Below are 25,417 nucleotides of genomic sequence, written 5' to 3' on the forward strand. Positions count from 1 at the left end.
AAATTTCATATAAAATTTATGAAATCTATAATTGATTTTATAGTTAATTACTTACACATACCCTTTTCTCTATTTTTTTAGTAAGCCATACAATCTAATCAGATTGTTTGGATAAAATTAGACTTGATCCGATTTGAAACAGATATGATCAAATGAATATTGGACAATATTCAAATCTAATCCGATGTCCAGCCCCATACTTATTTTAGTGATGGGTAGAAAATAGTAAGATCTTATTTTGTATTAAAGTTGAACAATTATAATTTAAAAGTTATAACATTAAAGTGTTTAGTAAGCATTAATTATTATAATTTAAAAGTTAATTTCATTCAATCTCATATTTATATGACGAAGACCAATAATATTATTACTCTTTCTGTCAAAATAATTATTTAAAAATAATATTCACTACAACCTATAAAATTTTAGTTCATAATTATCTTCTTTTTTTTTTTTTTCAGAGTCACTATAATTTTAAACTACAACATCTAAATACCAAACCAGACCTAAATCAGTGAAAAAAAAAAGTATTACATGTTCAAATGCTTTCCACCCTTTAATAAATTACCGGCGGAGAATTATCGGGTAAGTTTAGACATTAAAATGTGCAAATCAATAGACGTCATTTTGGCACGGCACCTTAATCTAAATACCTGACTCAAACTGCTCCACAGTCCATAGGCTAAACTCTGGCAATTTCCATCAAATGGAAAACTCCAGAGAAAAAGGCATTGCAAAAAATTTTATGAAGAAACCACGGGGCAGGATCAACCGCTCTTTCGTCCTTCCCGCTATTCTGCCTACTTCTTCCTATTTCTAGACTTCTGCTGCTACCTGGATCGATGGTTTCTTGCTGGTTTCACACTAAAGAGTAACGTATGAATTGAATGAAATATATTTGGCAAAACAAACTGATCAAGACACAATTTTGTCGAAGATCAAATATACAAAAGGAAGGAAAGGAAGCAGTCTAACTTTCCATCCAACAGAACAAAAACAAAAAAACAAAAAAAAAATATACAATGAAATAGATTAACAAATGCTTCCATGATCGTAAATGGTGTTCAATCATTCTGTGGAACAGTGGGAGGTGGTGAAGACAGTAAAAGGTTCAAGATTAGGCCGACCATGATTCCAATGAGTCCCACAAAGGCTGCAAACATGAGCGAGAAGCCACGAACACCTTTCCGTTGACCTCGTCTTTTCAGCATGTCCTAAAGGATAAGGCAAGAGGTCATTTGATTAGTAGTAGTTGTAATTGTAAGCAAATGTATGAATAAATGATAATACAAAGTATTATATAATTAACTATAATGTGAATTACGTCTACCCTCCTTTCGGGGATACAAGAAAGATCTGGTTGATTTTAGCTTATCATAGCTCTCATTAATCAGGTTTATGAATACTGCCATGCGTGTAGAAATGTAGGTAGATAATCATGTCAAACTGACCACAAGGGAAACTTAATGCACCTAAAATATGCCAACTAGAAGACCGACAATATTATAGTTTACAAACATCATTCAATATCATTAATAATTGCCAGATCTTCTGTTTAATAGTACCTTTGATCTTTATTAAATTATTAATAGGAATCACCTAATAAGAGTACCATACGTAGCTTTGCTCATTTCACCAAACACTGCCCAATATATATATCCTCCATTGTTTCATTTATGAACTTTAATTAACCATGGAAAACAGCTGGAAATCCATGTTACCATACTTATGCTCGAAAGTTCTGATATGACATTTTGACTTACATAGTTGCTACTAGTTATGTGGTGCTAATATTCACTTTAGAGAGGAGATGATTATATACATGTCAGGTTTTCTATAGGAAACCTATTTTTTTGGCAAAACCTTCGGTCAACAATAATTAGAATTGTAACATGCCATCAGGTAATTGTGCCTTAAAATTAATAAAAGTCTTATTGAATAGAAACATGTTACCAGATCCTGTTGCAGAAGCTGTGTTTGCCGAACAGCAGCATCCCTTTCATCCTTCAGGCGCTGTAAAGCCTGAATTCATATACAAGATAAAGTTTGGAAAAATAAGAATGAGTCAGAAGAGAAAAAATGCAAGTAAAATGTTACTGATACAATGTGCCTGCTAAGAGATTGGGCACTGTGGTAGCTGCTTTGCAGCAAAATCTCAGAAAAACAAAAACAAAACAGTGGTTCAAGATCTTTGGCATTTCAAATCCTATCACTCAAAAATGAATGATCATGCATTCAAAGAAATGTAGATTTTATCTTCCTTCATTAAAAAATCAGCACTTATTTCGCAGATGCATAAGAGATGGGAGGATGGGATTCCAGAAGCAGGTGCTTATTCTACAGGGTGATTGGATGGGGAAAAAAGGAAACCTTAAAAAATACTAACTGTAAATGGCATCTTGAAAAGGAAAAAGAATATGAAGAGCTTCCAGTTGCCAGCATTAGTTCTGATACATGGAGATGAGAAACCTCACACACTATAAGACCAACCCTTGTGCACTCAACTCTGAACAATTTGATAGAAGCAGCAACTAATAGCTGGCAACTAGACACTCTAGTAGATCCTTTTTTGTAGTGCTCAGGTCCCCCTAGTCACCAAGTTTAGATTATTCAACTTCTATTTCCAGACACACCACGACCTCTTCATGACTGTATCTGTAATTATTATATCTAACATGTGAAATGAAACTCCCATAATTCCTAAAAACAGTATAATCCTATGTTGAACCACAGACTCACTATTAGGCTTCGGAGCATAAGATGTCAATTAGCTAATTTTAGTATGAAGAGAGATACTGTTACTAAGAACTATCATCAGAGAGTTTCCATCTGAACTGACATAATATACTGAACCACATTGCTCAATGAGGTTTGGCAAATTGCATATATGTAGTACTTGTGCGCAAACTACCAAATATCATAGACTAATCACAAAAATTGCAGTGCAAACAGCAGAATTCCAAAACTCACAGAGTTGGCATCAGGACTACGTGTGGCACTCACTAATCCTTCATCTTCTAAATTTCCTTGAGCTGAGCTAGGAGAGACATACACAACTCTAAGCTTGCACTCCTCTATTGTCTTCCCACTATCCTTGTTAAACTGAAATGCGAAATCAAATATTTTTCAACCTAAATCAATCAAATTTCAAAAGGAATAACAAAAAAAAAAAAAAAAAAAACCATTCTCTCCGTTATTCTTACAGTATCTGGAGGAAGATCATCAACATCGGTATTTGAAGGCACTATTGTACTCTGCAAGAGAAACTTGTCTTTGCATTGCATATCTGGAGGAGATTCTCGTTGAGCTTGAAGAGTCACTGCAGACCCAGAGTTAGTTAAAAAACCATATTACACGTTCAACAGGCAGAAGTATCAAATGGAAAAACTTATGGGTTAATGGCAGGCTGGTAAACAGTATTAAAGCAAGTGCATATAATTTGACAAAGCCAGCCAGCTTGGAATTTGCTTAAATTAAAAAATAACTACATTTAGAATTTTGCATTGTAAAATTCTATAAAGCACCCAATTAAACTTAGCTCACATCAATATCTCATTCAAAAGTATTAACAATCATAAATACCAGGAATCACAAGGAGAAATAAGTTCCATCAAGTTTGTAAAGAAAAAGCATGCAGCACCTCTAATGATACACGAATCCCAAGGTTGCACCACACCAGTGTTGGGTCTTACGAAGTACTTCTTAGGTGAAGTGGTTTTGACCTAGCAAAAAAGGGAAAATACCTGATTAAAACATAATTTAAAGAAACTGGAGTGGCCTGAACCAAAAACATCAGAAGACGTTAGATTTGTATATAATTATACAGAAGTGGAGATCTATACCTTGAAAGCAACATGATGTTCTGTATTGTTTATAACTTTAAGATCACAAAAGCCTTGTTTTTCTAGCTCAACTGCAACACAAATCTCGTGATCATAAGCTCAGAAGAATTTATGAGACAACTTGCTACTAAAATGTAATAACAAAACCAAGAAAAGAATCATAACTAATTCTCAAACGACACTAGCATTCAATGGAAACAATGTCCTGCATCCAAGTTTTGATACCTAATACTGACAATTTTTTCCAGCAATCATTTGAGTAAATCCATTCCAACAAGTCAGGAAACCCAAAATACTGTTGACACCGAAAGTGTCAAAATCAATTTTCAAACAAATTTTACTTTGGTCAATTAGATTCAAGCTTTGAATATAAATTTGCACCAATAAGTTTTCAACTGCCAGTGAATCTTTACCATGTCTAGTATGGCTTTCAATTTACTTATACCACATGAATCTATCTTTTCTTTAGTTTATGTTGATAGGAAATTACATGAGACGAACTCACTTCACATAGACCTTGACGAGCAAAAGGGACAGACATGCTAACTTACTTAATACCCTAAAAATGTCAAATATGAAGGTGCTATGAAGCATCCATATCCATAAAAGACCAGAATAAATACAAATACTATGGCAAGGAATAGTAATGTTGGAGAGCTCTTTGAATCCAGTGGAAGGAAAGACCAAGTTTCAAAAGCATGTGCATTTAGATCCCTATGCAATTATTGGCATCTTCATAATACAGCAAAAGAAAAAGTTCCACAGTTCCTAAACATGTTACTCCAGGTCAAACAATCTCAGCATTCCAATATGAAAAATATCACCAAAAACATAACAACCATAAATAAACGGATGGCCCAGCATCTTCTGAATGTCTGAGAAAACTATCAATTCAAACTAGATAACACCTACTCTCATTTTCTCCTACAACCCCCCCTTTTTTTTCCCCTCTCTTTTCAACTGTGATCCATAATTCCTATTAGATGCACTGGGTTTATATTTCCTTTCCTCTTCGTCCTGCGACCACATAATATCTCAAATTTGAATCTCACTCAAATCTTGCAACTGCAGTTTCATTCAAGTCTGCTTCATTTTCCATACTACAAACTTCCACATAGCCATCGATCATCAATTTAACACGTGTGCAAAAACACATGTGCAAATGCATACAACCATCCTTATACTGGTAGTTATGACTACATGTATGAACAATTAGATCCGAAGAGAAAATATACGTACAAATGAACTTGAGTTCTTCGGGATGAACAGAGATCAACTGATTACCGCCATCAGCAGTCATGACTAGGCCCCACTTCGCGATCAATTATCTAAGCCCTCACAAATCAACGATCACGCAATCAATCACAATCCGCCACACACTAAAAGCACATAACAGGACACAAGGAACGAACAAAACAAAGAAGCAAACCCTAAGTCCACAATCTCAACCTTCCTAATCCATCGAGCAAAATAGAAGAACAATATCGGATTAAAAAATGACAAAAAAAAAAGGGGCGGAATTATGAGCGCCTATCAAAATTTTAACGGAGAAAAGGAAAAAAAGAAGAAGAAGAAGAAAAGAATAATAATAATAACATGTGGTGCAACAGAATTGTCTCGGTTCAAACAAACCGTTCTGAGTGGCCCGATAATTACGGCGGAAGTGTTGGGTCTAATCTTTTCGGATGGTCCTAGTTTGATTTAAACTCGGGGTCTTAGTTAAAAGGAGTGGTGTTACGGTGATTCTGTACGCGCGCTGCTTTTCTGCGGTTAAACGGTAGTGTGGCAACACGCAGAGCGGATACAATCACAGCAGAGCAGAGAGAGGCGCGGGGGAGTGGAACGGAGGTGACACGTGTCGTATATATAGGGGGAAGCCCGGTTCTAAAGACACAGAGTGGAAGCGGGACCCAGTGCGCGTCACATGGGCGAAAAAGTTTAGGTCTGACGTGTCACTGTTGAGTTTTGGTGATTAGCCGTTTTCATTAAGTAATCGATATATTGCCCCGTCTGCGTCAGTGTTTGATTACAAAAGAAAAGATGTCCAAAATGGCGCCGCTCTCTCTCTCGCTTTCTTTCTTTTTTTCTTTTTTTTGTTTTCCCTCCTTTCTCAATTCTTCTTCATTACCGGCTTTTGTGTGTATGTATTAAAAAATGAGAATAGTCGTCCTATGCGTACTTAAAAATATGTCAACTCATGTCTTTCCTTCATTGGTACGTGGATCATCATGTCATTTCCGTGTACTTAACCCATCACATATGGCATTCAAACAAAAACAATAGAATAAAATTTTAAAAACATAAGATAAATCGAGAATCATCTATCAATTAAATGATAATCTATTCTTACCAATATTTTGTGGTAGATTCAATATGTTCCAGGCTTACAGGCATAGATGTAAAAGATCCAATCTACGCCTAATCCCATTACATTGCTTATCTGAGGAGGCCCTATATGGGCATAGAATTTATCTAAGACTCTACTTGGTATGAAGATACTGGTCAGATAAGCCATGAAGATACTGGTCATATTGCTTCTCTAAGACTCTATTTGGTACGAAGACGTTATAGTTTTTAAGTTATATTTATTGTAAATATATATATATATATATATATAATTATGAAATAAAAATTAATATAATATAATAAATTATAAATAATAATTTTAATAAAATTAATAACGACATAATAAATTTTTTATTATATAATTATAAAATTAAATTAACTTAATTTCTAAGTTGCAATAATTAGTATTTACCAAATAATTTAATATTATAAATTTTAAGTTTTAGCTATCTACCCTTAATCCCAAAAGGGACCTATGTGCTCAAAATCATTCATAGTCAAAAGCTGAAGACAGGCCACTTGTATGTAATTTGATAAATTCCCCAAAAAAAGAAAACAAAAAGTTTTGAGTACCTACTTTCTTGAAGAGATTTGATACCTTTTCCTCTTAGCTTTTACGTAAACAAAGTTATCTATCCAATCGAAGAAATGGACAATGACCTACAAAAAGTAATCCTTAGCCGAAGCAAAGGCATAACACTGAAAACTTGCAATGATGGAATCGTAATCTGAAGCTGCTAAAGCTCATGTAATCATCTAAAGATACAATAATTTCCACGACTAAAATAAAAGGAAAGAAAGGAAAGGAAAAATGATAAAATGGAATATTAAATTACAGCTTTTACAACATTTTAGGATTCTGAAAACCACTTTGAAGGCAAAATCAACTGAAGACCAGCAGCATCGGGCTTCTTCATTTGAAAGTGGAGAGTCTAGGAAGCTTGTCTCTAAGATAGTACAGCCTTGCCCTCCTCACTTTCCTGTGGGAGACAACTTTTATCTCCTTGATGTTTGGCGAATAACTGCAATGACATGATGAAATATTGATCAAGTCCCATCTGAATTCTTTTCTACTTTTTTCTGTTTCCTCTCCAAATAGAGTATATCAAAACTACATACTTGAGGCCAAATCATCAGGTGAAAGTTTATAGCCACTAGTGTATTCAAGGCATTGCAGGCAAATATTATGGATGCATATTTAGTCCAAACTAACAAAGGACCCATGTTAAGAAACAGTAAAATGAAGATATTTTGCATCCCAAAGCATGATTGAAGATCAACCACACAAAACATGCAGCATCGATGAGCAAATAACTTCCTTAACCAATTAAATAATTTAAAACTAAGATAACGAATAAGATTTTCACACGCCCAAAACTAACTAAAAGCATTCTTCCATGCCCTTGGCTGATATTTTCCATAACACTGTGACGAAGCTTCAGTGATAACAGACATCGTCAATTAAAGGGAATTAAATCCTTCCTCTTTGACTCTGTTAACCCCATTGTCTAGAAGAAGCTCAAACTTCTTGTTTCACCAAAATGTTAACGTGGGAAAATTCAACATGTTCTTCTTTGAATGATGAGAGATTTGCCCAACACTACTGTACAGCAACATAAAAATGAACAAGAAAAGGACTATATTGACTCAATATTACACCAGACAGTTCACATGTCATACTAATTCCTTATAGAGAAGGAAATGAAACAAAAATGTCCTAGGTGTTAATCATGGGGATGAGGACACCTACACTAAAGCCTCGACAAGATGCATATTAAAGGCAGTGGGCGGAAAATACTCTGAAAGTCCAAACGTTTGACTATTAAAGAAAAAGCTTGATAAATGAATGTTCCATCTTGTTAGGAAGTCACACCATATTGATACAGTCTAAATATTAATTCCTCTAATACACTCTGGAATTTGTTGTATTTCTACGATGTAATAGCTAGAGGGGGGTAGAGAGCGAGAGAGATTTTATCCAGTCATTGGTCCAAAGAAAGGCAACCTCAACAAATTGCAACCCTCCAATTTGCCTTTTTAACATGTATATAGTTTCTGACACATATAACCTAAATCATATTCAAGGGATTCTGTGCTCCTTGACCTCCATAACCATAGAAGAGAGGGAGAGAGAGAGCTCAGTTTCTGAGTTACACATCGAGGATAGAAAATTTAGACCAGGTCAACCATAAATGGCCACATTTGTCACATTCTGGTTTTCTCTGTGATCCATTAACCATATTTGAATAAAAACACACTAGGTAGTTAACAAAAGAATTTTCATGCAACAACTCAATCCTAAACCAGATTCAAAACCATTCTCTTCACCAAAGTGTAGAAGAATTGAAAAACAAATACTCACAGAGGGAATACGATCTCAACCCCTATGCCAGCAATAATCCTCCGAATTCGAATTGTAGTGTGGATCCCAGCATTTTGCCTTGACATAACAATACCTTTGTAAATGGACAACCTACGCCTATTTTCAGGAACTTCCTGTAAGCCAACCACAAACCAAAAGTTTCACAAATTTCATTTGAAACTATAACAAAGAACATTGTAAAGATAGTCAAAAACAGCATTTACCAATTTAATCTCCACAACATCACCCGTCCTAATATCTGGAATTGGTCTTTCACTCTCCGATGCCTCAATCGCCCTCTTATTCAATATCTACTCAAACAACACAAATATATTCATTTTCCAACCATTTTCAATGCAACCAATAAAAAGAATCATAATAGATTTAAGCAATGAAATGAGTACCCCCATGATATCTCCAAGTTTAACCCTGGGCTTTCTGGGTGCTTTCACTTCTTCTTCTTCAACCTTATCCTCAGATTCAGCTTCTACAGCTACCACAACATCACCTTGTGCTTGAACGGCCTCGTTTTGCTCCTCTTCAATACTCTCATTCGCTTCCGCTTCTTCGTTTGACTCCGCCCTAACCACAAAACTATCTTTCACTTGGGCATTTACGAAAAAGCCCAAATTCCACCCTATAGGCTTCGTTGAAACTGAAACCCCATGGCTCACAAAGGGGCCGCGAGAAAGAACTGTTGAAAACCCTAGCCTCTTTGAAGGAATGCACTGAGTGGAACTTCTTGGGATCCAATGCAGAGCCTTTTATAAAATTTAAATTGTACACTTTTTTATCAAATTGTAAGAAATTGCAAGCAAATTAAACAGCATTGGTGCCAGTAAAAGCATAAACATACGAATTACGAAGCGAGAGAGTACCTGAGGAAGAACCTGGGAGCCCATGGCGACGCTGAGACACTTCTAAGTGAAACAAATGCCTTATCTGTACTAGAAATTCGGCTTGCGTTTCACACGCTCTATCCGTTTGCATCGCACGTGTGATCAGAGTTTTATTTTTTCTTTTTAATTTTTGAATCATTATTACAAAATATTTTCATATTTTGTTAAACGTAAAAGGTTTTTGGAATCTTTTTGTTAGGTGGTTGATGGAACGGCTAATATGCCATATAGTTTTTATTGAGTGAATGAATTTTAAATAATTTTATGCAAAAATTATAAGTTATATTTTAATTTGATCAATTTTGACAAAACCTTGTTAGTCTCGTCTCAATGAAAAGATTTGTGCTAATCTGCAAATTGATATGATTCCAGAAAATATAAATATTATATTTTCTCAAATATAAATAGATAAGACACTTCACAATAAGTCGAAAATTTCATGAAATTCATGTTGGAACAAATAAAAAATTACAATGTTAATTCTAAATAACTATTTTGAGAAGGCCGCAAGTTTCCAAGATAATATCTATCTGTTTTTTTTTTAATGTTGTACAATTAATTGTGCCTTGACATGATTTCATAGGATTATTTCCTATGTAATCATAAAAAGCTATTTTTTCATGAATTTTAGACCAAACTTCTGATAAACTTTGATTTTCGACTAGTCCAGCACTAACTCTTCGTCCATGAATTTAGCAGCAATTTGAAAGGTTGACCTATTTAGGAATCTTTGGATCTGCGCTTATTTTCAACTCCCCGAAGTAATTTGTCACTTACTACGCCCTTCCTCATCTCTGGGTGCCTTTGATTTGGTTGTGTTAATAAAAAAATAATAAAAATGGTTTAATTTATACTAAATCTAATATATGATAAATTATTCTATAATAAATTGGAGTATATTTCTACCTGTAAAAAAAAAATAAAAAAATAAAAACTACAAAAGTGGCACTATGAGTTTGTAGTTAGGAGACATAATCCATTTCCCGTGTTATATGGCTTCTTTGATCTCACATGTCATTCATTAGCATGATTATAAAATTATCACATTATTGATAAACAATAAAGTCAATTAATCATTTGTATTGCAGTTTGTGTGTTCTTGGTCTTTTTAGTTTAATGCACTGTCCTTAATCAACTCCCAATAAAAAAAAAATGATAAACTTCTTTAATTTTCACTAACTGTAACATGTAACTCTAATTTATTATTTTATGATAAATTTTATCTTAAATTAATGACTTGAAATATAAACTACATTTATGTAATTTTAATAATTCAAATCACATATCACAAAGTGGGAATATAAAATTTATATTTCAAGTAATATGGCAGATGATGGAACTTTATTTTACATAATCATATGATTGTTGGTTATTAAAAATGTTGAAAAATACAAATTTTATGATCCGAGCACTACCGTAATTGTTATTTCCTTTTTCTAGCATTTAATTGCAAATTTTGAACGCATCTCAATTGACATGAGAGCCCGAAGCTGCAATTGCTTCCCCATGCCCAATAGCCCTGACAAAACAAAAGTTTGCCGCAGAAGCGGTTGCTCAGTGTTCCCGCCTGTGACACAATGCATGGCACCACCCACCCTCAATGCGCCACGTGGACAACCCAACAGAGGCCCCTTGTCACTTTAACACACTCGTCATAGCCCCCGTGGCGCTTCAACGCAACCGACTCTCAGACAAAACATCACCTTAAGTGGCCACGTGTCACTGGCTTGATGCCCCTCCCTTTCGCATTGACGCTTCTCTCTCTTCTCTCCCGCCAACATCGCTCCCCCCTCGCAGGTTCTTTTATTAGGAAATGTTCTCGAAACATTTCGATGACTAGTTCTTTTCATTTTGATGCAACATGGAAGTTGATTTTATCGATTTTTGAATTTTGATGATCATCATTATCTGCGGTTGTGTAAAATTAATTATATGAAGATCGTGCTAGCTTGGTAAAAATTTGATTTTGTTTTCCTTCTTTTTTTTTTTTGGGGTAGTTTATTGGTTAATGTTTGTATGATTATTACATAGATGGCGGGGAATTCTGATACGGTGAGGCAAACCCCTCCTGGGATTTTGCTTATAAGAAAAATTAGAGGCAAAGATTGGAGCCTAACGACATATAGATACATAATTTTGTTGATTACTTTCATTGCATATGCTTGTTACCACGCCTCGAGAAAGCCTTCTAGCATTGTCAAGAGTGTATTATGCCCAGACCCGCTTAAGGGACCCAAGAAGAAGCCTTGGCCTATTGGTGAATTCTTTGTCAGGCAAGAATTTGTGGGTCTTGATCGAAATGTATCCACAGCTAAGGGTTGGGATCCATTCAATGGAACTCATGGGACATCAAAATTGGGTGAAATAGATCTTGCCTTTCTTGCTTGTTACTCCGTAGGAATGTTTGTTGCTGGGCATTTAGGTGATACTTTGGATTTGAGGTTGTTTTTGACTACAGGTATGGTAGGGAGTGGCATTTTTGTGGGGTTATTTGGCATGGGATACTTTTTAGATATTCATGCGTTCGGTTTCTATCTTATTATGCAAATGGTTGCCGGTTTGTTTCAGGCCACTGGTTGGCCTTCCGTTGTGGCTGTGATTGGCAATTGGTTTGGTAAAAGGAAGAGGGGCTTGATAATGGGTGTTTGGAATGCGCATACTTCTGTTGGGAATATCAGTGGCTCCCTTCTTGCTGCTAGTGTTTTGGACTATGGCTGGGGATGGTCATTTATACTCCCGGGTGCATCTATTGTTATGGGAGGGATAATAGTTTACTTGTTCTTGGCTGCTTATCCTGAGGATGTTGGGTTTCCTTATGCAAATGATCCAATCCCTGGTAGCGAGAGGCTGCCTAATGACGAAGAATCTCACATGCAGAAAGGAAAGACTGCGGCAGTGGAAAATAACTCTGGTATTAGATATGGGTCAGGGAGTAGGACAAGTGTTGGACTTCTTCAAGCTTGTTTGATACCTGGTGTGATACCATTTGCATTCTGCCTCTTCTTCGCAAAGCTAGTGGCATACACATTTCTGTACTGGTTACCATTTTATTTGAGTCAGACAGGTATTCTCTACCATCCTTTGCTTTCTGTTTTAAGTTTCTAGTTGTTAATGAAAAAGGGATTCTTGCAATAGATGCTCAAAATCTTGAATTTTCTTGTTTCGTAATCCAATCAACTAGAACAAATTAATTTTGGACTTCATGAAGAATAAGTTAGATTGTATCCAACAATGAAATTTTTCAAATTAAACATATGGTCACATGATTGTTGAATTGTGAACTTGGTATGAGGATGTACGGTTGATAAAGATAGCATGATAGATCATGTGACAGTTATTTGAAATTGTCAAACAAAAAAGAATAATTAGGCTAAAGTTTCTTATGTCTATGTTCTATTCTCTCTGACGCAATATCGGCTGTGAATTTCATTGCAATGTAAAATTAAATTCATGAGGCCTGATTAATCGTTTCTTCACCTGAAAGGAGCAATGTAATTGGTCGCATCATTGTTGAAAGCACGAGGTGGTTATCTGCTATATTACTTCATGTTCCTAAAATTGAAATTATTAGTTCTCTCCTTATAATGTTAATTACATATTATGAGTCAGTGGTTTTTAAATGTCCATAATTTCCTATGGAAGACCTATTGCCTGATGCTCAGGTTCTCTGAGGGCGGTCACATTTAGGTGTTTCATGATTCTTGAATATTTGGAAAACTTGATACTTTTGAGTACTGGAAAGCCATGTCTGTAAAAAATTTCTTATTTGTTAGAATTTTCTCTTATGCTATAGGCATAATGTTTCCCTGTGTTCTTCATTTCTGTTTTCTATGCTTTTGCAGAAATTGGTGGAGAGTATTTATCTGTCAAGACTGCTGGAAACCTCTCCACCCTTTTTGATGTAGGTGGAATTTTTGGTGGAATTATTGCTGGCTACATATCTGATAAACTTAAAGCTCGAGCTACTACAGCAGCCACCTTCATGTATGCTGCTATTCCATCCATGCTTTTGTATCGCGCATATGGAAGTGTATCTCAGACAGTCAACATTGTACTTATGATGGTCGCTGGCCTATTTGTAAATGGGCCTTATGCACTAATCACAACTGCAGTTTCTGCAGATCTTGGCACACATAGTTCTGTTAGAGGGGATTCTCGAGCACTGGCAACAGTCACTGCCATTATTGATGGTACTGGATCAGTTGGTGCAGCACTTGGTCCCCTCCTTACTGGATTCCTTTCAACACAGGGGTGGGATGCTGTATTTATTATGTTAATGGTTGGTGCTCTTATTGCGGGGCTTCTTTTGTCACGTCTTGTCATAGCTGAAATCACTGAGAAAATTAGAAGACCCGTAACTACAACAAATGGATGGCAAAATAATGAAGGTAACTTAATTGACTTATTTACAAACGACATTGCACATATAAAATTTGGATGTGTATTCAAGTCAAGGCAGTTTTCTCTTGAAACCATGAGCCATTTATTCCTTGTTTGATATTTAAGTGCTACAGCTTTTACTCTCCAATTGTTATGGAAAAAAACTGTAATTATGAAATAGAAATTAATAGTGTGTAGAAAATAATAATTTTGATAAAAATAGTAGAGATATTATAGGTTTTTTATCATATAAGTGGAGAATCAAATTAACTTAGCTTCCAGCAGTTAGTGTTTACCAAACTCTTTCTCAGTACTAAACAAGGCTTTAGTTAATGATGGCTGCTAATCTTTTTGTATCATTTTAAGGTTAAGATATGTTCAGGGTATTCACCTAAGATATGAACAAACATGCTGATTTCCTTTTTCTTCTGTCAGTTTCCCCATAGAAAAGAACTTGAGTGGGGATAGGGATCCTAGAGAAATTTTTTTTTTTTTTTTCACCATTGCACATAGAGCATGGCTATAACCCAATATGTTGGGTAATTCCATTAATTCTTGTTAGAAATTGTTTTGCTTATCTGCCTTGTTGAAAACCCTTTTTCTTTCCTCCCCTTTTTTCTACCATTGCATCTATTCTATAGGCCTAATTCAGAAATTTTCTGCTATTTTGCAGCTCCTGCTACGCAGCCACTTCTTAGGGACCGAAGTTGATCATCAGGTATGCATCCTGAAGTTATAAAAGTTGAAGCGATTGAGACAAATGATAAACTATAGAAGTAGTAACAATAATAAGTGATGTATTTTTAGAAAGTTTTGACCGGTTTGGCTGTAGTTCATGTTACCTTCGCTAGTCAACTTTTTGTATAATGAATATGTGATGAGGAACGTGTAGAATTTCTTTCTTGTTGGAATTTTTATGCGAGTTGATTCAGTGGGAAATGAGGAAAAAGTAAAAGACTTCTGAAAGACACAGCCGGGGAACTTTGTTGTTCAATTGTGTGAAAGACTTCTGTGAGTACTACACATGTTGTATGAGCAAATCTTGATGATTTTTGTGTTTGAAGAAAAATAAAATGGCATCGTTTGAATTTGTCAGATGCACTTCAACATTAGAATTGTGCTAATGCCACGGCCTTCTTGTTATGTGAGATTGTGTTTTGCTTATGGATGATGTAGATTTAATCATTTAATTTGTCAGTACTTTTAATGCCCAAGGTACAGATAAAAAATCAGCATCTGGAATGGTCGACTTCATTTTTAGTAACTGATTTTTGCCCCCCGCCCAAAAAAAAAAAAAAATTGTTGAAGTTAAAAGTAATTTTTATGTATTTTTATAGTTTTAGAGTAAGATAATCAAAATTAATTGTATTAAGAAGCAATTTAAAAAACTTATGTCACAAAAAAAAAATAAAGAAAGGAGTTAATTGATTAATTCTCCAAGTTTTTTCTTTATTTGAATTTTATTAATAATGTGATTTTATTTTAATTATCTTTTTTCATAAATGAGGTGGTACAAAATTAATTGTTGGCGAAAATGTTATCTCGATTATGAAATAAGAGAATTGAGATTCGAATTATATTTACATAACATTTAAAAGATTAACTTGTCATTACCCAAAAAGTTAACTTTTAATGGTAAGTTTATTTTATGGAATGAGAATATGGTGGACTCGGAATGAGATTTTAATGTTTATTTTGTAAAAATAAATAAGAATGAGAATTTATTGAAATGTCATTAATGTGTTTACTTAACAAAATAAATAGGAATGAGAAATGAGAATCAATTTATCAAAATACCTATAGTATTAAATAATGTAATTTTTATTAATTAGATACATGCATAATATTAATAAAATAATAATAAATAAAATAATAAAGCTAATAAAATTTAATAATAATAATAATAATAATGATATTTAAAATAATAAAATTAATTATGATTTAAACGAGAGTAATTAAGAAAATATAAAAAAATTAGAGAGATACAAAAATCAATGTAGGGAATGAAAATCTCTATTCTCAACCCCCTCATGTGAATGAAAATTTCATTCATTATTCTTAAATTATGTAAAAATAATATATTTTATTTTTATTTTCAAATTATATTTTATCAAATAAATATAAATTTTATTTACATTCATTCATTCATTCATTCTGAATCCTTAAAACCTCGTGTAAACACATTATAAAATAATTAAGAAAAAAATACGGGAGGTTATTCCGTCTTCTAAGAGATTGAAAGGGACGAGCGAACGTCGGGATTCAAGATAGAAAGGACAGGTTGTTTGTAACGTTACAAATTACAATGCATCCCCAAATCCCTGCACAGAATTGGATTGGATAGGGTTCTGAGCCAACCAAAACGGCCCAACAGCTGTATTGAATAGACAAGACCAGCCTTTCATTTTAGCTTCATAGAGGCCTGGAAGTTCACCAGGCATCCTATGCTCTCGGCTGATTAGGATCACCACGTGTCTACTGTTCCTCTTTCTCGACTCTTCCAACGTTGTGGCCCGTTATCTTGCCTTGATTGCTCATCTTCGCCATTACCAGGAACTTGCATAAATAAATTATCGGTTCGCTCATGCTGTTCTATACGTTCCCCCCCTCCTTTTTTTCAGTTGCTGGTTACTTTTTTTTTTTTAGAGTTTTTGAGATTAAATAAATTATTTTATTTTTATTAATAAAAACTTAAAATTTTAAATTTTAAAAGTAGAGATTGAATTTTTTTTTAAATATTTAAATGTTTAAAATATCTTTTATTTATTGGATACTCTTATTTTATTTTTTTTATAATATAATTTTAAAAAACATGCATACTAATTTTTTTTTAATATTGATTACACATCATACTACTGTATTATATAAATATTTACAACTGCTATTATAATAGGCATTATGCATAACTGATATTTATATTATTACATTAAATTTAATGAATTATATATCCAGACAAATATATTTACAACTGCTATTATAACAAATATTATACATAATTGTGACTTATATTATTATATTAAATTCTATGAAGTACATGCCCAGACAAATAACTCTTACAGACGAGAGATGTACTGAACAATAACAAAGAGATTTTTTTTTTAAAAAAAATATATTGTCAATTTTATAATGTTTGTTGCTCCATTACATAAGAAAACAAAATCCTTTATACGCAAACCTCACAATGAATGGGAGGGAAGTAGAGAATAGAGTCTCTCCATAGCACTGAAAAGATGATTGGCGCTGGGACTTGATGACGTCAGTAGTGCCACTGAGCTACGCAATGCTCAGTGGTTAACTGAAACAAATGCTGAAAATAAATCCGAATATATTATTTTTAATATATTAAATTATATGATATTTGAAGATATTAATTAATTCATATTCGAATCAAATAAAATTCTTTCAATAAACATTTAACACAGTAATATTTTAAAAATATCGAACTAAAGATCTTTGTTAAATACCAACAACCAATTATATTATTATTACTCGCATATAGACGCAAGGAATATGTTAAAATAGAACTGAAGGCTACGACAGTGGATGGTAAAGGGCGGAGGCAAGTCCTGATTGTTCTATTATTGTGTGTTTTGTGGATGTCTGCTGCTTTTGCATTGTCAGAGCCATTGTGTGAACCGAAAGACTTGAGATGGGTGGGGTGGGGGCAAGTCGAACCAGCCAATTCCTCCAACACGACCCAAGTCATCAAATGAAATGCCTCAAACCACCATCCATGATTAATTAAATCTTAGTGTGCCTGCACAGCATAGACATGCTGAACAACTTGACCTGTATTTTCTGAGAAAATGCGGCCACTGCTTGTGTGGCCTGGAGGTTTTGAACTCCTCCCTGGCAAAATAAACATCATATTAAATTTACAAATTCACAAAATAAGCTGTAAAATAAATGTAATGTAATTCTTAAAAAAAATAAAGTTGTCATTAGGGACAAGACAGGAGGGTGCATTCCGTAAAACAAAAAGCAATTAAATTCCGTCATCATACGTGTCAAACAGCAATTATGTCGGATACGGATAGCAATAGCATCAACCGTCCATTCACATACCAAAAATATGAGAATTCGTACGATTGATTGATTCTTCAAAAATCAATATAATTTCCCCGTTATAAATGTACCCACCAACTACTCTCCTCCTTCCTACACCTCACAATTAGAAACAAACTCTACTCCAGCAAGTACTCTCCTCTTTTCTCCTCCCAGTTCTCAAGTACACAGAGAGAAGCAAGCATGGCTGTCTCACGTGCCATGCTCCTGCTGATTTTCTCTTTTGCTCTCACCTCATATGCCACAGCTCAAGGCCCAGCATCATCACCATCAATGCCACCAAAGTCCACCCCCAACCACCCACCACCACCCATGGCCATGGCGCCGTCGCCAAAATCCTCCCCCAACCCCCCACCACCACCCATGGCCATGGCGCCGTCGCCAAAATCCTCCCCCAACCCCCCACCACCGCCCATGGCCATGGCGCCGTCACCAAGATCCTCCCCCAGCCCCCCACCACCACCCATGGCCACGGCTCCGTCGACCCCACCTCCCACAATGTCAATGACCCCATCAATGAGCCCAGCAGAGAACCCCATGGCGCCACCCCCATCGACAGGTGCTGCCTCACCACCTTCACCAGTTGCGCCGGGACCGGAGTCGCCCACGATGCAGCCAACGGCGCCGTCAATGCCACCGTCAGGTATAACGTCACCACCAATGGCCAACCCTCCTTCAGGTATAACGCCACCACCAATGGCCAGCCCTCCTTCCGGAGCCTTTGTGCGTGGAAGCACGGGTTTGTTAGCATCGGCATTGCTTGGAGGAGTTGCTCTACTGCTCTTTGTTTAATCAGAACACAGTGTTGTTTATTGTTATTGTTTCCAAGTCTCCATTTTTATCCTCGTAGATTATTAATTTGGATATTTATTTGTGTATCCTTTGTTATGTCTCCCTTACTTTTTTTTTTTTTTTTTTCCCCTCCCCTGATTTTTGTTTCTTCTATAAGTTGGTGATTCATGGAGCTGCTGCATATTCGTGATTTGTGAGAGGATGTTTAATTTAGAGATTTCATCAGTTGGGAATGTTACAGCTCTTGTGTAGCATTTTGACTTTACCGAAATAAGAGACACTTTGTGATCTTATTTAATTTCTTGGTGTTTTTAACATGGGGGCACAAGCTTCATCATTAGCTTACCTTAAGATCCTTTTCATCGACAAGTTCATTGGAAATGCTTTCAATTTCACTCCAAAGTCTTATTATTTTGACTAAGATAAGAAGAAGGAAGCTTGGGAGTGAATTTTATCATTCATCAAATTAAGGAAAACAAATACCTATAACATAACCAAGAGCTATTAAGCTAATCGGTGATCCATTTAATTTCAGTAGCCCGGTTTCTCAAATTTTAGTTAATGGTGCTGTCCAAATGAATAAACAAGCAAAGCTAATTAATTATAATTATTTAATTAATTAAAAGGTTTGGTGGGCGAGTTGCTACTTGCTAGAGTGGTAGATGGAGTGATGAGTAGGAGCAATAGTAGTAATGGTGGCGAAGGAATGGATAGATGGAAAAGTTAGGTGCTAATGCTATTGCTCTTGGCAGCTGTTAAGGTATAATGAAATTAGAATAAAACCCAAAAAAAAAAATGTGGAATAAATGAATAGCCTTTTGGAAAATAGAAAATGGGAAAGTTGTCTTTTTGGTTTAGGAGAAGAGAGGCAGAGTTAAAAGAGGAATGGGCTTTTAGTGGTGGAAAGCATGAGGGAAAAGAAAAGAGAGGATGGATCTTTCATTTGTTGTTGGTGCCTTGGTGGTGGTAGTGGTGGTGGGACTATTCTTTGAGACACATCAGTGTGAGAAGGAAAGTGATATTCACATGGTGTGTTAGCCCCACTCCGCTTGAGACACATCACAAATTTGGGCTTTTGCGAGGGGGTGAAGAGATTTTTTTATTTACATTTATATTTTTTGAGGCTCATAACGAATTATAAAAAAGCTTTAATGGAAAAAAAAAAAAAAACAATGTCATTAATATTGTTGTGTAAGAGACAATGAGACAACCGATTTGAATGCAAAACAAAGCAAAACCTCTCAAATTTCCAAGACAAAACTTAAAACAACCGACAGAATGATCAAAATATCATAATTCCTCTCTCCCCATCCGCATTTGTTCCAATCATCCTGTAGAACAATCTTGTCTTCTTTAGTCTCGAAACGTTTTCATGGTTTACCATGAGTGCTAACAAAAAGAAAGTTGAAACACCTGCATCTATTCATTTTTATTTTTTAGTTCTCATCCCCAGTAACCAATAATTGATGAGTGTCATTTTATTGCTGAAAATGAAGAGAACTGATTCATTCTGTAGTTAAAGGGACATAAGAATCTCTGGCCAAATGGAAAGTGTATATAAGCATTGGATTCTTCACAAAAAAAGCTAATCAGTAAAGAATCATCACTATCCTTTTTATCTTTGCTTGCCTCCACGGTCCACAAAAGCATGATCATACGAATTCCATTATTTTCAATGATATCTTTGTAGAAACCTCTACTAAGATTTCTCTTTATCTCTGCAAAATTTACCCAGCCCAGCAATCCCTATACTTGGCAAGAAGCATGTGCATAATCGGGTCACATATGGATAAAAATCCTAACACCAAATTCCCATTGTCAAATTGTTAAGCCATCAGAGCTCATAAAAAATCCTAAGGCTTGTAATCATTGTTAGAAACTTAACAAAAAAGAATGAGCTTAGCAAGGAAATTCTCTTGCCCCACACCTGTAGGAGGAAGTTAAATAAGATTAGATACAAAAGAAAACAGAGAGACTTTTTTGTTTGTTCATCAATATCATCAACTCTACTCAGTTAAATAACTCAAATCTTCATAGTCAAGAACACATGAAAGACTGCCTACAAGGTTTTTTTTTTTTGGCTCAACATTCTTAATCAGCTTTAATAGGTTTTGATTTTGCGATAATCTAAGTTACCTTTGTCATCTCTTCTTTGGTATATAACAAAGCCAATCAAGGGTTGAAAAATGGTATCAGATGAGATCATTCTGGTGGGGAATTTGACTGGTGTGTGCTCTAATTCTTGTACATATCTGTTATCTCTACTTCTTTCTTTGTTTTCTTCGGCATTCAAAACAGTCACTACATGCAGGTTTAATTCTACTTGAGGAACTGATTTCGAGCTTGCTGGATGGTACTTTCAGGTCTTCTACAAGGATTTGACGGAGCTTCTTATTCTCCTCCATAAGTTCTTCAATGATTTGCTGGTGTTTTAAAATCTGTATATCATAGATGTCAACGATAAATTTAGAATCTACCACACTTAATTGCTAAATGAGGTTAACAGTTTGGGGAATCTCAAAATGCATTGACAAACTCCAATGTTAGGCTAAAATTTATGGAGCTTCTCCATTGGATGATTGGAATTCTCCAATGGAATAAAAACACGCCTACAAATTGGATTGAAGATCAGTTGAAATGACACTTAAAACTTGGAGGATTACCATTTGAAGCATGTTGTTTTCAGACTGCAAGCGTCCAGCCTACAAAGCAAAACCACCTGATCAGAACTTCTGATTGCACATTCAAGCAAGATACTATAATATCAAGTTGACAGAACATCAAGTCTATGTCCAGTTCTGTAATTTTCAAGGCACTGGCTCATAATTCTGAGGAGAGATTTGTCAAGGATATGTAGTTGCTAAGATTATACAAAGGCAGCCCATAAAATATGCATCTTTAACACTCATTGATACAAAATGTAATTGCCAGCACACTAATAATCAGACAAGATTTATGTCTTTAACAGATTGGTTATGAAGAAGCCTACAAGCTATCAACTGTGAAAGAAATTATATTATAGATGCCAACAAAATAGGAAGTAAACTTAAAGAATTTTCAAATATGTGATAAACCTTAATTGAATAATCACATTCACTATAAACATAAAAGAGGCAAAATAATACTTTAGAACCTGAAATAATTGCGCCAGACCTAGCTCTAGGATAATGAATCCCAGAGTTAATGCCAAGAATGATGTAGAGAAGGCTTTTCAAAGTAGATGTGATAGCTATTGAAGTATAGAAACTATACATACCACTTCATTGAGGTTCACACCCTCTTCCCTTAAAAGTGGATTCTGGAGAAAATGACTGAGGACATTTTCAGTTCGGCCGAAAGATGCGTTAACTGGAGTGCTTTGAGACGCACGTTCTGGCATTTTAGTTGCCAACTGCATTATATTTCCCATTGAGCTCTGGCCCGATGGTTCATTTATTATTCCCATGCCACTTTGCAACGAAGTTGGGAGGACACTTTGACTGATGGATGGACTGGAAGCCCTTCCAAACTTCAACATCAACTTTGCCATTGCTTGCTAGTAGATTTGGAGTGCAAATTTCAGATAAAAGAATGGAAAACCTTAACAGTTAACATACACATCGGAAGTTAAAATAACACATACCACAAGACAAGATTGAATCTGATGCATCACGCTAGGTTTCACAGCAAGACCTACCATACAGACACCAATTTCAGCCATCAATAAAATCATTTACTTTTATCATTGATAATGCATTAATGAGGATGGATGAGTGCAGCCTCCTGATTATACAAAGCTTGCAGCTATGAAAAAATTATTTTATTTTATTTTTCTAAAAAAAAACGGGTGTGTTATAGCTTCTCTAAGTTTCAGCAGGCTCACTCAGTTATAACCATAACTGCCAAAGGTACATTATGCAAGCATAGAAACAACATCCTTCCTCAAATCCTCTTTTTCATCACTATGTACTTCTTACTTTGTAGATAGAAACCTGTGGAAGATTATATGCAGCTCAGCTTCTATATCACGCTATATAACACTTCAATATCATCCCACTCACTTATATAGATTATTCTACCCTTGTTCATAAATGGTTATGTAAAATCAACTTATTTCTGAATGAGCCTCAGCTCCTTAATCTTTGTGATCCAGTGCTATCTATTTATATAAATTGTGTCCCTATCCCTTCCCAACTACCATCTTTGAAAAGAGTTCTTTGGTTATTTCTCTTATAGGCAGTTAATTTCATTGTACCACAATGAAAAATAAAATGAAAGACAAACTCCAAACAGAATGCTCCAAAACTACCTCTTTGCAAATATTATCCACCTTACTAAGGGTATTGCAGTTTGCTATCTTAATGCTAAAAGGGTAGTTAGAACTTATTAAGATGATATGCCACACATTCCCATGTTAAATTTAGAACTGTGACACCAGCAACCTCTTGGCATGGAAGGAGTTTGCAATGGCTCAAGAATCATTAGACTTCCCCAGTTATATGTAAAGTGGCATCTACACATACTAATAAATTAACAAATCAGTGTTTTTTTTCCTTTTTCCTTATTCTGAGTACATCATAATGACATACCAACTCCAAAACCATATCCAAAACCGACTCCACATCCAAGGCCTGCTTGAATTTTTTCGGCGCCAAACTTCCTCAACTGAAGCACGAGAAATAAGAGATAAGCAGACAGATTTTACACATTTAACATCCAGAAGAAGAAACAATATTAATAACAGAAGAAAAATATTTATACTTCACTTACAGCATTATTTACATGTCTGCTAACACCAGAAAATGCATCAGTGGCACCTCTTGTTGCACTCAAGACTTCACCCACTATTGGCATTCGGCCTGGAACAGAATATAAATAAACATTTTCAGGTTAGCAGAACTATAGACAGAAAAATGCAGAAGAAAGAAATCGTAACATCCATCGTAAACCATGCAATGTCATTCCACAAAAAGCAAATATTCATAACCCTAGTCTTTTTCTGTATCCCCTATAATACTCGAGTTGATACAGGAGAAGAATTCAAACAAATACTTGTAAATAGCAAGATTAGAATCAGTGATCAACCAGGCTCCTAGAGCTTCCAAGTGGCAGGAAATCAATGTAAATGAAAATGCTTACACAATTTCAGCATTTCATCGTAGGGAACTATCCAATTCATCAGCTATGGAACATCGAAATACGCAAGAATCAAATAGTATATTGTGGATAAGTGATAGCACATTGATTGATATGATGCCAGAGAAATAACAGAACTACCGAACATTAGAAACTCAAAAGATTCAAAATTTTACAAAAAATTTAACAGATGAACACACACAAAAAGCAAAACCATACAGTCACCGAAAAACAAAGTGACAGAAAAATGACGCATACACGGTTTCTTAGCTAGAAAATCTCGATGGGTTTTTCCATTATCAGAATTAAATAAACCTCCCAAGTTCATTCTTTTTTTTTTTTTCCCTTGTGCGGGGTGGGTTTTGGATAGAAACTTATATCGATAATCCGTAGTGTGTGTGGGTGTGTGGGAGTGTTTTATGGTGATGGCCAAAGGGCGGGTTGTAAAATAGTACCAAGATTGACGAGGCCGGGAACACCGATACCAATACCACAACCGATGCCAAAGCCTGTAAATACTTGAAGTACTTTGAAAGAAAACGGATTCTCCAGTCTGATTCCTTCAAAAGCTTTTGTTTGATTGTCAATCACCATCATGCTACTTTTACTGCTGCTGCTCCTGCTCTCCATTCTTCAACAAGCCCCCTCTTTCTCTATCTCTACATGTTCTTTGTCATCCTTCTCTATTACTCTTGTCTAAAACTAATAAAATCATTTGTTCTGTATATTGTACTCCTCTTCTGAGTTCCGAGTTCCGAGTTCAGAAACATTTGGTGGTGGAAGTGAGACGAGACCTTACTCCTCAGGTGTAGCTTCACTTAATGGGCTGGGCTTCATGGGTTCCAAGCCATTAGGACCCATTAAATTTGGACAAGCCCAGAACTTTTTTTGCTTTTGGACAGTCAAATTGGACATTTTTCTTATTCCACTCATTGGGACCTAGGGTGGTTTTGCCCAGAGAGAGAGAGAGTGTGTGTGAAGTTTTAAGACTTTGCACAAGAAACCTTATTTTCCCATGTGGAAAGGGAAATCAAGTCTTCGTTAAAAAGGTGGGAACAAGCAATTAATCATCATCAAACCATACATCCACCAACATATTTGCTTTATTGCTCAAGATTTTCAATAACGTGGCCAGCAGACCCAGTTTGATTTGTAACTCCAAACACCACTGAGGCTGTCTGTAGTCTCTAAATGTTTACTTTGAAAAGAAGCATGTGCATAAGCTAATGCCGAGGGCATATCTGTCAAGTGAAAAAAATAGTAATTAAACAATCATTGGCATTTCCCTAGAATGAGGGGCAAACAAGGCCAGCATTGTTGAATCTTCATTGTGAAGATCAAATTTGCCTCTCAATTGCTAACTGACTCACTATCAGTGTCAACCATCACTTTATTGTATAGCATAAGCAATAATCCAACACCATTCTTGAATCTCCATTATGAATGAAGAGCTAAAGATATGGCAATGGCCCATTGCGGCCCTAAATAAATAAAATACTATGTTTGAAAAAGTACCCATTTTACTAGATAGTCAGACACTGATCACAATTAGAGCATCAATGCCTTTACCTTCTGAATCTTTTATAACCCAAATTAATTAGAGAAAGATACATCGC

At 35.3% G+C, this 25,417-nt stretch overlaps 5 protein-coding genes across 7 annotated transcripts; 1 reads left to right on the top strand and 4 right to left on the bottom strand.

The window, feature by feature from the left end:
* Positions 1-857: 857 nt before the first annotated feature.
* LOC18048712 (vesicle-associated protein 2-1) lies at positions 858-5,927 on the bottom strand. 3 transcript variants are annotated; one of them, XM_024189223.1, is made up of 8 exons: positions 5,475-5,926; positions 5,082-5,170; positions 3,843-3,913; positions 3,641-3,722; positions 3,204-3,319; positions 2,971-3,102; positions 1,954-2,022; positions 858-1,214 (listed from the first exon to the last, which is right to left on the bottom strand). In XM_024189223.1, the coding sequence occupies exons 2-8, from the start codon at positions 5,140-5,142 to the stop codon at positions 1,065-1,067; spliced, it is 681 nt and encodes a 226-aa protein (XP_024044991.1). In that variant the 5' UTR covers positions 5,143-5,170; positions 5,475-5,926; the 3' UTR covers positions 858-1,064. The 3 variants fall into 3 exon arrangements, with proteins under 3 accessions (XP_024044991.1, XP_006440188.1, XP_024044992.1); XM_006440125.2 differs by having other exon boundaries at positions 5,082-5,925; XM_024189224.1 differs by lacking the exon at positions 2,971-3,102 and having other exon boundaries at positions 5,082-5,927.
* Positions 5,928-6,897: 970 nt separating this feature from the next.
* Positions 6,898-9,482, bottom strand: LOC18048713 (50S ribosomal protein L19-1, chloroplastic). Its single transcript, XM_006440128.2, has 5 exons — positions 9,429-9,482; positions 8,955-9,311; positions 8,775-8,861; positions 8,551-8,684; positions 6,898-7,210 (listed from the first exon to the last, which is right to left on the bottom strand). The coding sequence occupies exons 1-5, from the start codon at positions 9,450-9,452 to the stop codon at positions 7,102-7,104; spliced, it is 711 nt and encodes a 236-aa protein (XP_006440191.1). The 5' UTR covers positions 9,453-9,482; the 3' UTR covers positions 6,898-7,101.
* Positions 9,483-10,923: 1,441 nt separating this feature from the next.
* Positions 10,924-14,977, top strand: LOC18048714 (putative glycerol-3-phosphate transporter 4). Its single transcript, XM_006440130.2, has 3 exons — positions 10,924-12,513; positions 13,292-13,837; positions 14,503-14,977. Exons 1-3 carry the CDS (start codon positions 11,481-11,483, stop codon positions 14,538-14,540), a joined length of 1,617 nt encoding a protein of 538 aa, XP_006440193.1. The 5' UTR covers positions 10,924-11,480; the 3' UTR covers positions 14,541-14,977.
* Positions 14,978-18,142: 3,165 nt separating this feature from the next.
* LOC112100301 (glycine-rich protein 23) lies at positions 18,143-20,831 on the bottom strand. Its single transcript, XM_024189362.1, has 2 exons — positions 20,823-20,831; positions 18,143-18,676 (listed from the first exon to the last, which is right to left on the bottom strand). The coding sequence occupies exons 1-2, from the start codon at positions 20,829-20,831 to the stop codon at positions 18,143-18,145; spliced, it is 543 nt and encodes a 180-aa protein (XP_024045130.1).
* On the bottom strand, positions 19,988-24,563 carry LOC18049293. The gene is made up of 7 exons (XM_006440132.2): positions 24,257-24,563; positions 23,436-23,524; positions 23,255-23,330; positions 22,309-22,358; positions 21,943-22,221; positions 21,350-21,388; positions 19,988-21,124 (listed from the first exon to the last, which is right to left on the bottom strand). The coding sequence occupies exons 1-7, from the start codon at positions 24,429-24,431 to the stop codon at positions 20,948-20,950; spliced, it is 885 nt and encodes a 294-aa protein (XP_006440195.1). The 5' UTR covers positions 24,432-24,563; the 3' UTR covers positions 19,988-20,947.
* Between the last annotated feature and the right edge of the window lie 854 nt (positions 24,564-25,417).

This window comes from Citrus clementina, unplaced genomic scaffold (assembly GCF_000493195.1).
Source record: "Citrus clementina cultivar Clemenules unplaced genomic scaffold, Citrus_clementina_v1.0 scaffold_3, whole genome shotgun sequence".
NCBI classification, from domain to species: domain Eukaryota; kingdom Viridiplantae; phylum Streptophyta; class Magnoliopsida; order Sapindales; family Rutaceae; genus Citrus; species Citrus x clementina.

What these genes read in the sequence shown, in the direction of transcription:
- LOC18048712 (XM_024189223.1), bottom strand. Translation starts at nt 5,142, where the DNA reads ATGACTGCTGATGGCGGTAATCAGTTGATCTCTGTTCATCCCGAAGAA. An exon ending in ATGATCTTCCTCCAGATACT is followed by an intron (nt 3,103 to 3,203) that starts GTAAGAATAACG and finishes TTCGCATTTCAG; the next exon opens with TTTAACAAGGATAGTGGGAA. An exon ending in AGCTTCTGCAACAGGATCTG is followed by an intron (nt 1,215 to 1,953) that starts GTAACATGTTTC and finishes CTTATCCTTTAG; the next exon opens with GACATGCTGAAAAGACGAGG.
- LOC18048713 (XM_006440128.2), bottom strand. Translation starts at nt 9,452, where the DNA reads ATGGGCTCCCAGGTTCTTCCTCAG. An exon ending in AACTTGGAGATATCATGGGG is followed by an intron (nt 8,862 to 8,954) that starts GTACTCATTTCA and finishes TTGTTTGAGTAG; the next exon opens with ATATTGAATAAGAGGGCGAT. An exon ending in ATGTTGTGGAGATTAAATTG is followed by an intron (nt 8,685 to 8,774) that starts GTAAATGCTGTT and finishes GTTGGCTTACAG; the next exon opens with GAAGTTCCTGAAAATAGGCG.
- LOC18048714 (XM_006440130.2), top strand. Translation starts at nt 11,481, where the DNA reads ATGGCGGGGAATTCTGATACGGTGAGGCAAACCCCTCCTGGGATTTTG. An exon ending in ATTTTATTTGAGTCAGACAG is followed by an intron (nt 12,514 to 13,291) that starts GTATTCTCTACC and finishes ATGCTTTTGCAG; the next exon opens with AAATTGGTGGAGAGTATTTA. An exon ending in TGGATGGCAAAATAATGAAG is followed by an intron (nt 13,838 to 14,502) that starts GTAACTTAATTG and finishes GCTATTTTGCAG; the next exon opens with CTCCTGCTACGCAGCCACTT.
- LOC18049293 (XM_006440132.2), bottom strand. Translation starts at nt 24,431, where the DNA reads ATGGAGAGCAGGAGCAGCAGCAGTAAAAGTAGCATGATGGTGATTGAC. An exon ending in TGGATATGGTTTTGGAGTTG is followed by an intron (nt 22,359 to 23,254) that starts GTATGTCATTAT and finishes TCTGTATGGTAG; the next exon opens with GTCTTGCTGTGAAACCTAGC. An exon ending in AGATTCAATCTTGTCTTGTG is followed by an intron (nt 22,222 to 22,308) that starts GTATGTGTTATT and finishes CAAATCTACTAG; the next exon opens with CAAGCAATGGCAAAGTTGAT.